General features: G+C 41.5%; 1 protein-coding gene across 2 annotated transcripts; it reads right to left on the bottom strand.

Annotated features, from left to right (window-relative positions):
* Nucleotides 1–2,870: 2,870 nt before the first annotated feature.
* LOC133896391 (protein TOPLESS-RELATED PROTEIN 2) lies at nucleotides 2,871–11,816 on the bottom strand. Of its 2 annotated transcripts, none has more exons than XM_062336983.1 (25): nucleotides 11,253–11,816; nucleotides 10,978–11,157; nucleotides 10,757–10,870; nucleotides 10,518–10,676; nucleotides 9,439–9,619; nucleotides 9,240–9,366; nucleotides 9,040–9,149; nucleotides 8,804–8,942; nucleotides 8,607–8,716; nucleotides 8,429–8,498; nucleotides 8,239–8,312; nucleotides 8,061–8,156; nucleotides 7,885–7,980; nucleotides 7,474–7,601; nucleotides 7,119–7,353; nucleotides 6,869–7,036; nucleotides 6,298–6,402; nucleotides 6,074–6,226; nucleotides 5,647–5,757; nucleotides 5,379–5,558; nucleotides 4,957–5,085; nucleotides 4,338–4,433; nucleotides 3,968–4,153; nucleotides 3,603–3,778; nucleotides 2,871–3,498 (listed from the first exon to the last, which is right to left on the bottom strand). In XM_062336983.1, exons 1-25 carry the CDS (start codon nucleotides 11,330–11,332, stop codon nucleotides 3,282–3,284), a joined length of 3,420 nt encoding a protein of 1,139 aa, XP_062192967.1. In that variant the 5' UTR covers nucleotides 11,333–11,816; the 3' UTR covers nucleotides 2,871–3,281. The 2 variants fall into 2 exon arrangements, with proteins under 2 accessions (XP_062192967.1, XP_062192968.1); XM_062336984.1 differs by having other exon boundaries at nucleotides 6,074–6,223; nucleotides 11,253–11,815.
* Nucleotides 11,817–14,278: the final 2,462 nt, after the last annotated feature.

Here is a 14,278-nt window from a genome sequence, read left to right as displayed (position 1 = left end):
GATCAAGTGTGCATGGACATTGTCTGATTTCGAGAACTTTTTATCATTCCTGCAATTGCGATATGGACAATATATTATCATTTTACCATGATCTTGCATATTTGCCAAAACAACATTCATAAAATACTTCACCCCGCTCAGGTACTCCGGACAAGTCCGAGTCTCAAGATATATTCAATTTTTGTCCGTCATCTACAATGTAAAAATATTTATTCTTCATTAACAATTACCTTAATTGTGTGATTAAGCATGCAATTAAAAAATTTATACAATTACACTATATCTGTTGCATCTCGTGGTAGATCGGGCAAACCTAGTATCAAATCTAATATAAATACAACTTACTTGTACTAAGATTTTAGATAAAGATGCAAAATAACTAATTACAACTTAAATCACAACAAATCTAACAAATAGAGATTATAATAGGAGAAACGTGAGAAATGCAAACCTTCAAAGATCTAGCACCAATTCAAACTTCAAATCAGCAAAATATTAGTCTCTAGTGGAACCAAAACAATCGTTGGAACTGTACGCGTAATATTGTTGAGTACTGTTAGCCACGCATAGTAGCTGATCAAATCTTATAACAGATCTAAGTCATAAATAACATGTCATAAGATTACCCGTCACTTATGTCTTCTCATAAATAACGGGTCGTAACATGATCCGTCACTTATAACTGTTAAATAGAGAACCGTCATCTATAACTGATGTAGGAAGACTCATCACTTATAACCAGGTCACAGATAACGAATCTAATTATAACATATGACTAATGTGAGAAGTGACAGATTTATGACATCACTAATGAACTGTTATAAATGACAGTATCTAGTCCCGACCAGATCTATATAAGTGATCGATCATATATAATAATCCGTCACTTATACAATCCATCATTAAATCGTGTTTTTTTCTATTTTTCACGTAATGGTCCTGAAACAGCGGGCTCCCCTCGGTGAGCATCTTGATCTCCATGACCACAGCATTCCGTGCTGACGCTGTGTCCAGGCGCTCATGTTGCCTGCTCATCAATCGATACAATCACACCCAAATCTCCCCACAATGCACCAAACACTCTGCTTCCCCCAACGGGCCATTTCCATTCTGGACTCTGCCATAGCTGAAATTCTCCAACGCCACCACCATCTTCGCGACCTCCTCGTTGAAAGGGGCGAGTAGGGATGTCAACGGGGCCTTGATTCCCGTTCCCCTATGGGGAATTCCCCTATTAGGAGATAGGGATGGGGTCAATTTGCCCCCCACGGAGGGTTTAATGGGAGAAAATTCTCCCTCGTCGGGTATGACGAGGGCGGGGACGGTTTTCTATCCCCCGTCTCCGTTTCCCCGCGGGGATAATTTCCTGAAATATTTAAACTCTCCATGGCCCATATATGCAATAAACGGCCCAACTAAAACCCAACCCACTAAAGCCCGTCAGCCAGCAAGCCCTTCATCGTGCTAGCGTAGCGGGGACGGGGAATTCGTCGGATATATTTCCCCGCGCGGGGACGGGGATGGGAGAATTTTCTCCCCCGCCCGGGACAGGGACGGGGAAAATTTCCCCCAATCGAGGCAGGGATGGTTACCCATTCCCCGCGGGGAATTTCCTCGTTGACATCCCTAGGACGAGCGCCTTGAGATCGTTCACTAGAATCTGCCCCTCCTCGGCCGTGATGTGCATGCAATAACCAACAAGAATCCAGCACAATCAAGAAGCAATAACCAACAAGAATCCAGCACAATCATGAATCTAAGACCAACCAAAAACCGAGAACTTAGCACAATCAAGAATCCAGAACCAAGAACTCAGCACAATTAAGAATTAAGAACCAACAGGGAACCAAGAACTCAGCACAATCAAGAATCAAGAGCCAACTGGGAATCAAGAACTCAGCACAAAGAACCTTGGTTCGACACACCACGAGATTCAGCTACCTGTCGAGGGCCTCGAGGTACTTCTGCTTGCGGTCTTGCGGATCGCGAAGAAGATCTTGGCAGTGCAGGGGCTCTCGTCCACTCCGGTGGAGCCGCCGAGGTAGCTCTCCGCGCAGGGCCGGTACTGACATTTCGGTGGTTTAAGGCGAGATTAAAAATAAGATCTATTATTAAATATAAATTGTCTAGACTTAATTTTTTCAATTTGCTTTTGAACCGATATACAAAATATATATATACATATAGGGTCTCTGGACTTTGGAGGCTCAGGGCGGCCGTCCCGCTCGGCCCCTCCCTCAAGGCCGGCCCTGGCTCCGCGTCATCCCACGCACCACATTGCACGAGGTCCTCGAGGTGCTTCGGGCCGAAGTCGAGCCCCGACTCCCGCTCCAGACTGCGCCAAGAAACGGAGAGGAGCATCAGGAACCCAGGGTCACCAGCTCCAGAACCCCGCCATTTTCGACCGTGTCAGCGCTCGCTCACCTGTGAGCCATCTCCTTGAACCCTTGCTCGTGTTGGTGCCACAGAGGACGATGGGCAGCTAAAAATATTCATGTGTAAATCGTAAGCAGCATAATTAAAATATCCACCCCAAGTCGCACGCTTTCGAGGAGTTTGATGAAAACGTAGATCTGCTTCTGTTCACAAAGGACGCAGCGTGCCCACATGGCAAGACATGGTCACCGCAGAAGGTCATCTTTGCTCAAAATACTGACTTGCCATTCACAGGATGCCCATCGATTCTCAAGCTAAACATGTTCAGATATAGGCACGTAGATCGATGAAACACCAGCAGAGCTTTTCAGCGATCTCTACGAAACCAAACGATTGTTCCCCCAAGGTGTGCAATTCTCGAATGTCACAGGATTAACACAACTCTAAACCATTTAGAGCCGCGATCAGCAAACATCCAGCAAACAGACCCAATATGGTGGAATTTGTCATCACAGACCACGCATGCAAAATATCACCATCCAACATGCCAGTCATATTTTTACACTACAAATTGCTGCCCCAAGAATAGGGCAGAAATAAAGAACAATCTAAGGTACCACTAAGCTCAGCAGGAAAAGCTTTACAAATGAGGATGATGCCAGCAAAGCCCTATCTACCGCAGATGCAGCAGCGCCAGGTGCGGTCAGGAGTTTTTGGGGCAGAGAAGAACCAAAAACTAACTTAGCGATGTAATCATGAATCACCACCTGTGCAGCTGCCACAAGGAGACGCCGTGGACTCGATACACATATCCTCATCTCATAAATCTAACTGTTTCTTCTTTCTCCCTATCTCCTACGGTCCTACCATTCTTTGGGCTAATGAATTTCAGTGCAAACGGCCGGTCACCTCATCGGCTGATCAGATGCCTGGTTGCTAGCTGCCGATGGCGCTGCTGATATCGCTGGGTGCGCTCCATTGTCCTGAGGAGGCGCTGTTCCCCACTTTGGGTCTGCATCTAATGGCTCCACCACATGAACTTTACCATCGCTCATGCCAAGTGCTATCTGGTTAGGCTCCATGGGATGAGCAGCAACGACCATGGGGTAAACGCGTCCAGCACTGTTGGAACAGATCAAGTGAGAAACAGCAAGTAGGATATTGGTCACGACAAGGTTAGTTATACACAATAAGATCTGAAAGTAGTGTAGGAGATCCATTCGTACCAGGACAATATTGAAGGGGGAATATAAGCAGAAGGAGCAATCCTGCATCGCAACCTAAGAGACTCCGCTTCAAAGACTCCAATAGCACCATCGCAGAATGTAGCGTAAACCAAGAGACCATCACATGAGTATATTGCACTTGAGATTGGAGCTGGGAGTGCATCTCTTGGGGACCACTGCATACATTCAAATATCAAGAGAAAATCAATGGGATATTGGGATGACCACAACACCCAGTGTTCTAATTTTTTAACCTTAAATATTTATTACATCTTCTGATAAAAATATAGGAGTAGTGGCATAGTGTAATATGTTTCCAAGGCTCAAATTGTGCTAGATTAATAACGAATGTTGAGATGACTAACCGAGCGTAAACATTCAAGATTCCCATCATAGATTGCCAATTGGCTCTCATGAACTACCAAAAGGTGTGTCTGGTCATTGTGGAACTGCACCCTTGTATCACCAACCAAAGCGCCAGATCGGTTTGCTGGGGGTTGGATATATCTTGATTTCTTCTTTTCCCAACCATCAATGCTCCAAACGCATAGCTGCAACATTTTACATCAGAAATCAACTATTCAGTAAGAGGTAAATGATTCATTATTGTTCAAACAACTGCAAACAAGATTTTTTGCAAAATATACTAATGGAACCAACATACGCATGCAAAACTTCTAACATATAATTCAACATCCATTAGAATTTGATACCGTAAAATCCATATAATCTTACCTGAGCATCAGCACCTGATGATACTAGCACATTCATTGATTGAGAGAAAGCCAGCCCAGTAATCTTTTTCTGATGGCCCTTGAGCTTACTTTTAACCTGATGTAATTTAATTAAGATACATCAATATCAATACATTAAATATGTACTAAATGGTAACAAATGCACTAAAAAGTGTACATTCAACATAATGAGAACCAACTGTTAATGAAACAACAAACCTCAAATCTATCAACTGTTTTATGTTGATTGAGACGTAAAAAAATAAATATGAAAAGAAAGCCCTTACAAGGTTTGTCAAGCTCTAATACAAATATATAAAAAAATATATTTATTACTCCCTTTGTTTAAATGTAAAATCATTTGACGTTTTGGACAGTCTCAAATAGATGGCTTTGACAAATAAATTTTCATAGTAATGTCAGCAAATATTATAAAGCATTAAACATACTATTCATGACAAATCTTATAGACCTATTTCACATGTCACAATCAACCAAGTTTGTATATCTCAGCAGTCAAATTTAAAGTTTGGACGCTAAATTAAAATGTCATAAAGTTTGAATGGAAGGAGTAACAAGAATACTTCATTTCAGATGAGGAAAAAGAGAGAATAACGCACATCATCAATGCGAACGTTGTAGATTTGAATGGTAGAGTCCTCCATTCCAATAGCGATGATATTATTGTCTTGAGGGTGGAATGCAAGGAAAGTAGCAGCAGGTGGAGGCGCCATGAAAGTAGTCATGACCTGTGAGAGATCCCACATTTAATCTGAAAAGTCAGAAACTGGAAGTAGCGCAATTATGGAATAACACTTTTTATCTGAAGTTATCAGCAAACTACAGCTAGCATTATAACTCAATACTCATAGACATTGAAAGTAACAAGTAATTGTGATAGCCACTAGAAAAGAGTTCGCGTGTGTGGGTGTGAGTTAAGTTTAGTATGTGTGGGTTTTGCTGTTTGTTTGAACTTTTTCTTCTATCTTAATGCAATGAACACAGCTCTCTTGCATGTTCGAGGGAAAAAAAGGACATCTACCTTGAATGTCATCATATTGAACAAGGAGACTTTGCCACCAGATGCGGACATAACATAGGAATCATTTTTGGACAATGCAATGCAGGCAGTTGCTTCTTCCGGATTGCCATCATTAGTGTCATTTGTCATCAGAATCCCATTTGCTGGTTGCCACAATTGAGGTGCAACAGATGCAGTAGACTAACAGAATATAAAAATAATAGAATCAGAAAGCAAGCAAACAAGATTGCAGTTGGGAGTTGAAGCAAGTAAAATTCCCATGTCAAACCTTGCCATTAGGATTTCTGTCACTCCGTTGCCATTTCCACAACTTATGGACAGCATTTGAGCCGAGAGCTAACAGTGCAATCCCATTATTGGTATATAACAAACGGACAACCTGTGGAACAAAGAAATAAACATATCCCTCATCAGAAATTCACATTACCCCAGAACATCAGCAAGTATAGCTTGCACTGCCTGTCATATCACATAATGTCAAATCACACCAAAACAACCTTATGCAACAGAAAGTCAGACAGACCATTGTGATATAACCACATGTAAACATCAAATGGATTACTTACTTATTTTTAACATAAATATCAGCTCATATGTTTCAAAAATCTTGATTGATCATGCACGATCAATACTTATAACTTGATCATAATATGCCAAAATAAAAAAGATGTACACGCAAATATAGATTAACATACTTTGCTCGGGTTTGTGTCTGTGTCTTGCAAATGAAGTGCTCGAAGATGTCCAGAATCAGCAATGTCGGCCAACTTCCAGGTCTTAATCTTTTCGGAATCATCCGTTATTCTTGGTTTAACATCCGGAGTTCTACTAGCATCCATAGGTGCCTGCTATTTGTTTACCTTTAGCAAACCTACCAACCGAACAGCAAGAGAGGACAGCAAAGGTAGAAGGAACTCACCAAGCCACTTGTCGAAACTGACGGCAACATCCGATCAGGTCGCTCTGTGTTCACTGCTATAGGACTAGAGACATTTGAAACAGAACCAAGAGGAACAATTGAAGGCTGCATTAAAAACAGAAGTGAGTATATGGTAATAACAGACCTTGTTAAGATCCCCTAATTTCCCAGCCAGAACTGAAAGAAAAGGAAGGCAGCTAAGTGGAGAAGGTCGTAGTCAAATGAATCAGTTGACTCGAAACCTCTTCTGGTGCATCTTCCCAATGAATTAGGAGCAAGAAAGCAACAAATATAGCTGTCAATGGCCACAAATGTGGTGACAATTGCCAAGTAAATATGCCTGACAGGTAGGGCATGTGACCAACAAATAGTAACTCGCCACTACTCTAGCAGCAGAAAACAAAATACTAGACTTGGATAGGCATGTATGCCTGACATGTGGCAACGAGCAGCATTGAACCAAGGATTAGGGTCTAACAAATTTTCAGCATGAAACAAAAGCAAATACCAGAAAACAAAGAAGCTAAATAGAACCAAATCATGTAATATTTGATGAATAGTTTGTCACTACCTTGGTATTTATTTGTTGAGGAGGTCCTCTAGAGCCCTCAAATGCTCTGCTCTCAAGCATCCTAAGCAAGCGTTGTCCATCAGTGTTGGCAAGTATTTTTATTCCATTCTCACTCGTTGTAACAGCAAGTAATGAACCTTCTCTATTGAATCTCAAACGAGGGCTTGCCTGCAAATTATCAGGAAAATATTAAGCAAAAATCTTCAGTATGGGCAATTCAGAGATAATAGACAAAAAAAAAGGTACTAACTGGAAGTCCACCGTCACACTCTGTTGTTGTTAGTATGTTGGTGTTATCCATATCCCAGAATTTAACAAGGAATTCATCTCCAGCAGCCAAGAACCGGTTTCTGGTTGTGTCAAACTGAACAACACCAAGTGATCGTTTCCTGAAGCCATTGTATGTCCTCTTGATAGCCCCTTCAGTTTCATTCCACTCAACCAAGTGAGATTCACCTTCTTTACTAGTACCGCAAGAGAAAAGCCTGCAAGAAAATTTCATAATTGAACTGAAATTGGTGAAAACTGAAAATGAATCAAGATGCTCACTATCTTGTCACTCTTCAACAGCTATTATACTCTATAGAACAATTGCTGCATCTAACCTTGTCCCGTCAGCACTGTAAGCCATAGTAGTACACCAATGTCCAGGAGCATCATAGTCAACTCTTGAGCCCAAGCAATCATACAACCATGCCTTGATTTTTCCATCAATGGCAGTAGAGAAGATAAACTACAGAGCAAGTCAGCAAGCTAAAATTAATAAATTCATACAACATATGGCACCTAGTAACTATAAAATAACGTATAATAGAACCTTGGCATATCAAACATTGTAGTTAATGAACATGAGGTAGCTGATGCTAAATGCAGATGTATTTTATCACAAAGATGACAGTAGTTTGCCAAATAGCCAGAATAATAAGAGTATAGTACATACAATCTGCAACACAATGCCAGTACAAAATATATAGAAGAGTATCTCAATATCAGCATTGAAGTCATCCCAAGGGTACCTGAATGGACTCCTTGTAGTGAGGGCATACAGAAAACACTGGAGCTTCATGGCCTTCGAATGTGTACTGCTTTTGTCCTGTCTGAGCATCCCACACCTGCCAAATAAAATGTGCAAACATGATTGAGATGTTGTGTTTGTTTCAAGAAATACAATAGACCACACAAGTATCCTCACCTTAATGAGTTTGTCATCACCACAGGTAATGATTGATAGGGTTTTGTTTGGGTGAGAGAAGGCTATGTCATTAACCCCACCAATGTGAGCATCAATCTGTTCCATTTGCAATAGTTAGAAGACCTTTAAAGCTGTTGGTATTTACTCATTTCACAATCCATAAGTAATATGCATGTACCTCTGCTTGCTGTCGTAACTCTCCATTTGGTACGAAAGTGTACGTCTGAACAATATGCTTTGAAAAAGCAACACCTGGGAATCAAATCACACATGCATGAGACATTAAAAATTCAGTATCTTCATTAAAAAAGATCCATAATTGCAAGCAGTGAAATGAATAGTAGCGCTGAAATGAATCATTCCCATACCTAGAATAGTTCCATCAGGGCTCCACAGACATCTATTGACAGATATTGCAGCATCTTTCATTAGTGCAGCCTGCACATAAAACAACACATTGTGCATGAGAACACACCACTGCAAGGCACCATGCTGCTACTTCCAGCAGCACAAAATGCATAATAACGCAATAACTGAAGTAGTCACCTGCAAAGGCAAGGTGCAGGAACCAATATCCCAAACTTTGAATGTCTTGTGAGCTATCCTTTCTCGTGAACCAACTTCCCATATCCCAATGTCACCAACATTTGTTCCAACTGTGTAGATCACAAAACTGTAAATATAATGGGCAGGTTACCAAAGTAACAGTTGAAAAAAACAAGGGGCATGCTCTCATCAAGTACCTAAAAGAATGGTTTGTTGAACAGGATGGAAATCCAGGCTCATAACATTAGAACCCTGATTAAGGGTACGAACCCCTTGTTTGGGAAGGTCTTCTTGAGTATAAATATTGGCTGGATGGCTTGCACCAGAGAATGATACCTGTCACAGGTTTCAATGAATCATAACTTATTCGATCATGCAAAAACACAGAACAAGTAAGAGGGTAAACACAAATAGGTCTAAGCTCATCCCATACCTCATCTGGTTGTCCTACACGCATTCTTTTCATGAGATGTTCCGAATCCGCAGACTGGTAATCAATGACAGGTGCACTTGTAGGGGTTCTTGGATGCTTTAGAAATGCCGCTGCAAGCAAACATAAAGTTCAAAAAAAGTCCAGCACTGCCACAGGTGACAACCAGCATTTAGCTGAATTAGTTTCAACCCTCAACGTACCTGTGTTTGGAGCCTGAACAAGGCCAGGTGGTCCTTGTGCAACAGCAGCATGTGGCAAAGAGGGGTTGGCATTTGTCATCCAACCTGCCATTGCGTTTGGAGATGGCGACACCACAGGTTGAAATGGCTGCAAGATTGAAGCATCTTGAGTAGTGTATGGTCAGTATAAGTGCAATGAGATACTTATGGCAATACGTACAGCATGAGCACCCATTGGCGGAAATCCAGCTGACTTAGGGATAGGTCCAACAAGGGGCCCATTGGCAGGTGGAGGAGCTCTTGCTCCATTGGTAGGAGCAGCACAAGAGTGATCAGTGAAGAGTGTCTTGATGTCAGGGTTTGGTCTGGGGTTCTTGCAAAGCTGATGTTGCCAGTTCAGGCTGAATGGCATAAGAAAGAAACAAAACTCAGTTAGCATCGCCTTTAACAAGCACAAAATGTGATTCTGGAAGCATTTTTTGACTTGTACGTCATAACTAACAGAAAAATACCAAATACAGGTGTGTATGGATACAACCTTACGATAAGAAAAGGATGGTGTCCACTATCGGCACAGAAAGCTACAACCATTATAAAAAGACAGTTTGTTTGTATCATGTCACATTCAATAAAAGCTTGCCAATTGGGATAAACATGTAAAAATGTCTAAAGCACACGAAACAATCTCAAAAGCAAAAACTGCATCGAAAAGATTATGTAGTACTGGAAGAACCGGAAGTAAAAATTCCAACAGTCGAAGAGTCAAGTAAGCACTGACTACATTTAGGAAATAGACAGTGAAACTTGCATTCACTCCATTAGTACAACTCAATTTCAGTAAGTGCCAAACAATGCCTATTGTGCTTTAGCCTGTGAGACAACTCTTAATTCCCAAATGTTGACCAGGGCATGTGCATTGGAAAACCATAATATCTTTTAAAATGATTATGTGGTAGAACTTAACGTTCTGCTCCGTTTTGTCTTATTCATCCATCATTATTTAGGGAAGATATGGAAACACATTATTTAGCATCAAAATAACCAGAAAGAAAACAAAGAACAGAAATAGAAAACCTCCACATATAGCAGTTATGTGACACAACTCTTTGAATAACTTGCTTATGCATGTGAAAACTTAACGCACATGTACACAAATTTATACCAGATCTTACTGGTAACAATTCCTATTTGGTAACGAAAGAACACCATAGAACTTCTATTTACAAATTGCATCCCTGATATTTAAAAAAACATAATATGTGTGGCAGTAATCATATCAAATTTATATCAACCAGACACCTTTGATTGATCAATGTGCGAAGTCTAGAAGATTTAAATGGTGGGAAATTCAGCTTGTCCCGGAAGAGTGGGTTCGCCTCGATGAGCTTCTTGAGCTCCAACAGCATGATATTCCGGGCTGACTTTGTGTCCCCATACTTGGACAGCTGCTCATTTTGCCTGTTCATCATCGATACACAATCACATCCACATCGGCCCAAAGCACTAAACATTTTATTCTGCACGGACTATTACAATACCTAAAATTCTCCAAGGTCAGCAGCTGTGTTATCTCCTTGAATAGCTCCTCGTTGAAGGAGGCGAACACCTTGAGATCCTTCACGAGAATCTCCACCGCCTTGGCCCTATCATGCCTGTGAAAGCAGCAGCAAATTCAGCACAAATCAACCTCGACAACGGCCAAGGACCAAGAGTCGCTTTAACATGAGTCACCTATCCCTCTGCAAAAAAAAAGAGTCACCTATCAAGGGCCTCGAGGTACTTCTGCTTGCGGATCTCGAAGAAGATCTTCATGGAGTAGCGGTTGTCCTCCACCTTGGTGAAGCCGCTGAGGTACCTCTCCACCTCATCCCACTCGCCGCCCTGCACAAGGTCCTCGAAGTGCTTCATGTTGAAGTAGAACCCCGACTCCTGCTCCAACCTGCACGAACAACGGATAAACATTAAAAAAAAAATCCCAGCTCACCAACACACCAAGGCTCCAAAACCTCATTTTCGATCGTCGCGAACACTCACTTGTGCACCGTCTCCTTGAACTTCTCCTCATCGAGGAACTGCAGGATGAGGAACACCAGCTCCCTGCTCAGCGACGACATGGCTCCCCCGATCCCAGCCTGAGCCTCCAGCTCTCAAAACCCACCTAAACCTCCGGCCTTCCAGGCAGATCCCCTCCCAAATCCCCCCAAAACCGCCTCAAAAGCCACAGCGAACACCGACGGCAAGCTCAAAACACCAGCGAGCGAACCCAGAGCCCAAACCTACGGAAGGCAGCGAGCTCACGACCGGTGCACAGGCCTCGCCGCGCCCATCCCGCCGGGATCTCCGCCGATTCCGGCGGCGCGACCGCCGATCTGCAGCTGCCGGCGCCCGCGGCTCGAATCCGGCAGCCAGGCTAAACCTCCAGGCGCTTCCTCTTCAACCGCCGGCTAGGGTTTGGCCCCGCCGCCGCCGTCTGCTCCCCTCCTTCCCCTTAGCTCCAGCCGCCGGGTTTCCCTTCTTATCTCTCTCTCTCCCTCACTTCCTCTCTCCGAAATCTTCTCTCACTGCAAATGCAAATTTTTCCTCCCCCTTCTGGATTTTTGGGGCCGCGTTTTATAACACAGACAACCCTCGAAATGACGGTAACGCCCCTCATTTCGCAGCTACCACTGACGAATGCACGACGCGAGGAGTCAGGAGCCGGTCGTAATTTGTCCCTCGGGCAGATGCGGAAGTGGGCGGTCGCTTGCGAGCCGGGTAGGGGCGTTTCGGTCATTCCGTGCCGGGGCTAGGGCATCTGGGGTGGGTGGGGCCCACGCAGGACGTGGGCCGACGAGGGGTGAGATGGTCATTTCCGCGGCAGCTACTGTAATCTTCCCTGCTGTTGCCACGTCATCCTTCCTCGTACCCCATTAACTCTTTTTCTTGCCGTTTTATTCTCTCTCTATCGCTTTCTCGCGCATCACCGGTTTCGAATTTGAACGGGCCACGCTTGCGGTAGGCGCACCCAGTACACCTACCCAACTTTTCAGGCGTGTACTAGTCTGGATTATGATGGGAGTATGGAATAGACGCGTGCTTTTGTACTGCCGAGTTTTTTCATATTAATGGATTTTCTTCTGTGCCTCTTGGCTCTTTCCCATTAAAAAATATTCTGACTCGTTGATTAAAGCTATGATGATGATTTTGTATGGATATGTTTGGTTGCATGTATGACACTAACTTAATTGGCTCGTATTAGTGAGTCAAGCTATATACATGTAGTGCTATTTGTTTGATTGACTGCATATACTCAGTCTAATTGAGAAGATATTATGTTTAATTATGATAAAATGATGGAATAAATGTGTGCTTTTGCATGAGAATAATTTATTGGATACAAAATAAATAAAAGGTAAATTGAAATACGTAGTACTATCGAGTATTTTCACATTAATGGTTTTCATCACGAGAAAATCTACGATTCGCCATTGAATAACTACTGATTCTATAATCCGCCATCGAATAAATTCGGTTTACTTTTATACCATCGAATAAATGTTTCAGTTCCTTATATGCCATCCGCTTCCGATACTGACCTCCGCTATACTGTTCATGAACAGTACCCGAGAATAAAAAAATCAAAAAAATTATGTCGATTTTTGTGCACGCTCTATAATTCATAATCAACCCATTTTAACTGTATTCACCTAAAAATACTGTGTAAAATTCAAACTAAAATTTCTCAAAATGAGCTACTTTTGTAATACTGTGCATTACAAAGAACTAATTTTTTCACCGCGAGAGATAATTTTAGAAATTATTACATCACATTAGAGGAATATTAGTAAATTTTCTCAGATTTTTTGTAAATTTTTATGAGGCTTAAAAATTGCAAGAAGTTACAAAAGTAGTACATTTTAAAGAATTTTAGTTTGAATTCTATACAGTATTTTTAGGTGAATACAGTTAAAACGGGTTGATTATGAATTATAGAGCGTGCACAAAAATCGACATATTTTTGTGACTTTTTTTATTCACGGGTACTGTTCATACTGTTCATGAACAGTGCAGCGGAGGGTAGTATCAGAAGCCGATGGCATATAAGGAACTGAAATATTTATTCGATGGTATAGAAGTAAACATAATTTATTTGATGGCGGATTGTAGAATCAATAGTTATTTGATGGCAAATTGTAGATTTTCTCTTTCATCACTGGCTCCCTGGCTCTTTCCCATCAAAAGATATTCTGCCTCATTAACTAAATCTTTTGATTTTGTATGGGTTTATTTGGTTGCGCATATGACACTAGCCTGGCTCGTATTAGTGAGCTAGGCTATATGCATGTAAGTGCTATTTTGTTTGATTGGCTGTATGTGTTTAGCCTAACTGAATAAAGATTGTGTTTGATTATGATGAGATGACAGAATATATGTGTGTTTTTGCATGAGAATAATTTGTTTGATATAGAAAATAAATAACAAGGTAAATTGGAATAAGTAGTAGTGTTGAGTATTTTCACATTAATGGTTTTTCGTTTGTGCCTCCCTGGCTCTTTCCCATAAAAAGATATTATGAATGATTGACTAAAGCTTTTGATTTTGTATAGGTCCATTTGGTTACCCGCATGACACTAGCGAGTCAGATTATGTGCATGTAATGTCACTCTGTTTCATTAGTTGCATGTGTTCAGTATGATTGAGAAGAGATTGTGTTTGATTATGATAAGATGATGGAATAGATGTGTGCTTTTGCATGAGAATAATTTATTGGATATAGAAAATAAATAGAAGGTAAATTGGAATATATATTACTGCCGAGTATTTTCACATTAATATTTTTTCATTTGTGCCTCCCTGGTTCTTTCCCATCAAAGGATATTCTGGATAGTTGACTAAAGCTTTTGATTATGTATGGGTCTATTTGGTTGTCCCCGTGACATTACCTGGCTCGTATTAGTGAGCTAGGCTATGTGTATGTAGTGCTATTTTGTTTGGTTGGCTATATATGATCATTCTGGCTAAGATGAGATTGTATTTGATTACGATGAGAGGATGGAATAGAAGTGTGTTTTTGCATGAGA

The sequence above is a fragment of the Phragmites australis genome, chromosome 16 (assembly GCF_958298935.1).
Source record: "Phragmites australis chromosome 16, lpPhrAust1.1, whole genome shotgun sequence".
Taxonomy (NCBI): Eukaryota; Viridiplantae; Streptophyta; class Magnoliopsida; order Poales; family Poaceae; genus Phragmites; species Phragmites australis.
This window is presented reverse-complemented; position numbering and strand designations above follow the sequence as displayed.

Excerpts from the sequence above, each read along its gene's own strand:
- LOC133896391 (XM_062336983.1), bottom strand. The coding sequence starts at position 11,332 with ATGTCGTCGCTGAGCAGGGAGCTGGTGTTCCTCATCCTGCAGTTCCTC. Across the intron at positions 8,717-8,803 it reads TCAACAAACCATTCTTTTAG|TTGGAACAAATGTTGGTGAC; the intron begins GTACTTGATGAG and ends TGATCTACACAG. Across the intron at positions 4,434-4,956 it reads ACAACGTTCGCATTGATGAT|GTTAAAAGTAAGCTCAAGGG; the intron begins GTGCGTTATTCT and ends AAATTACATCAG.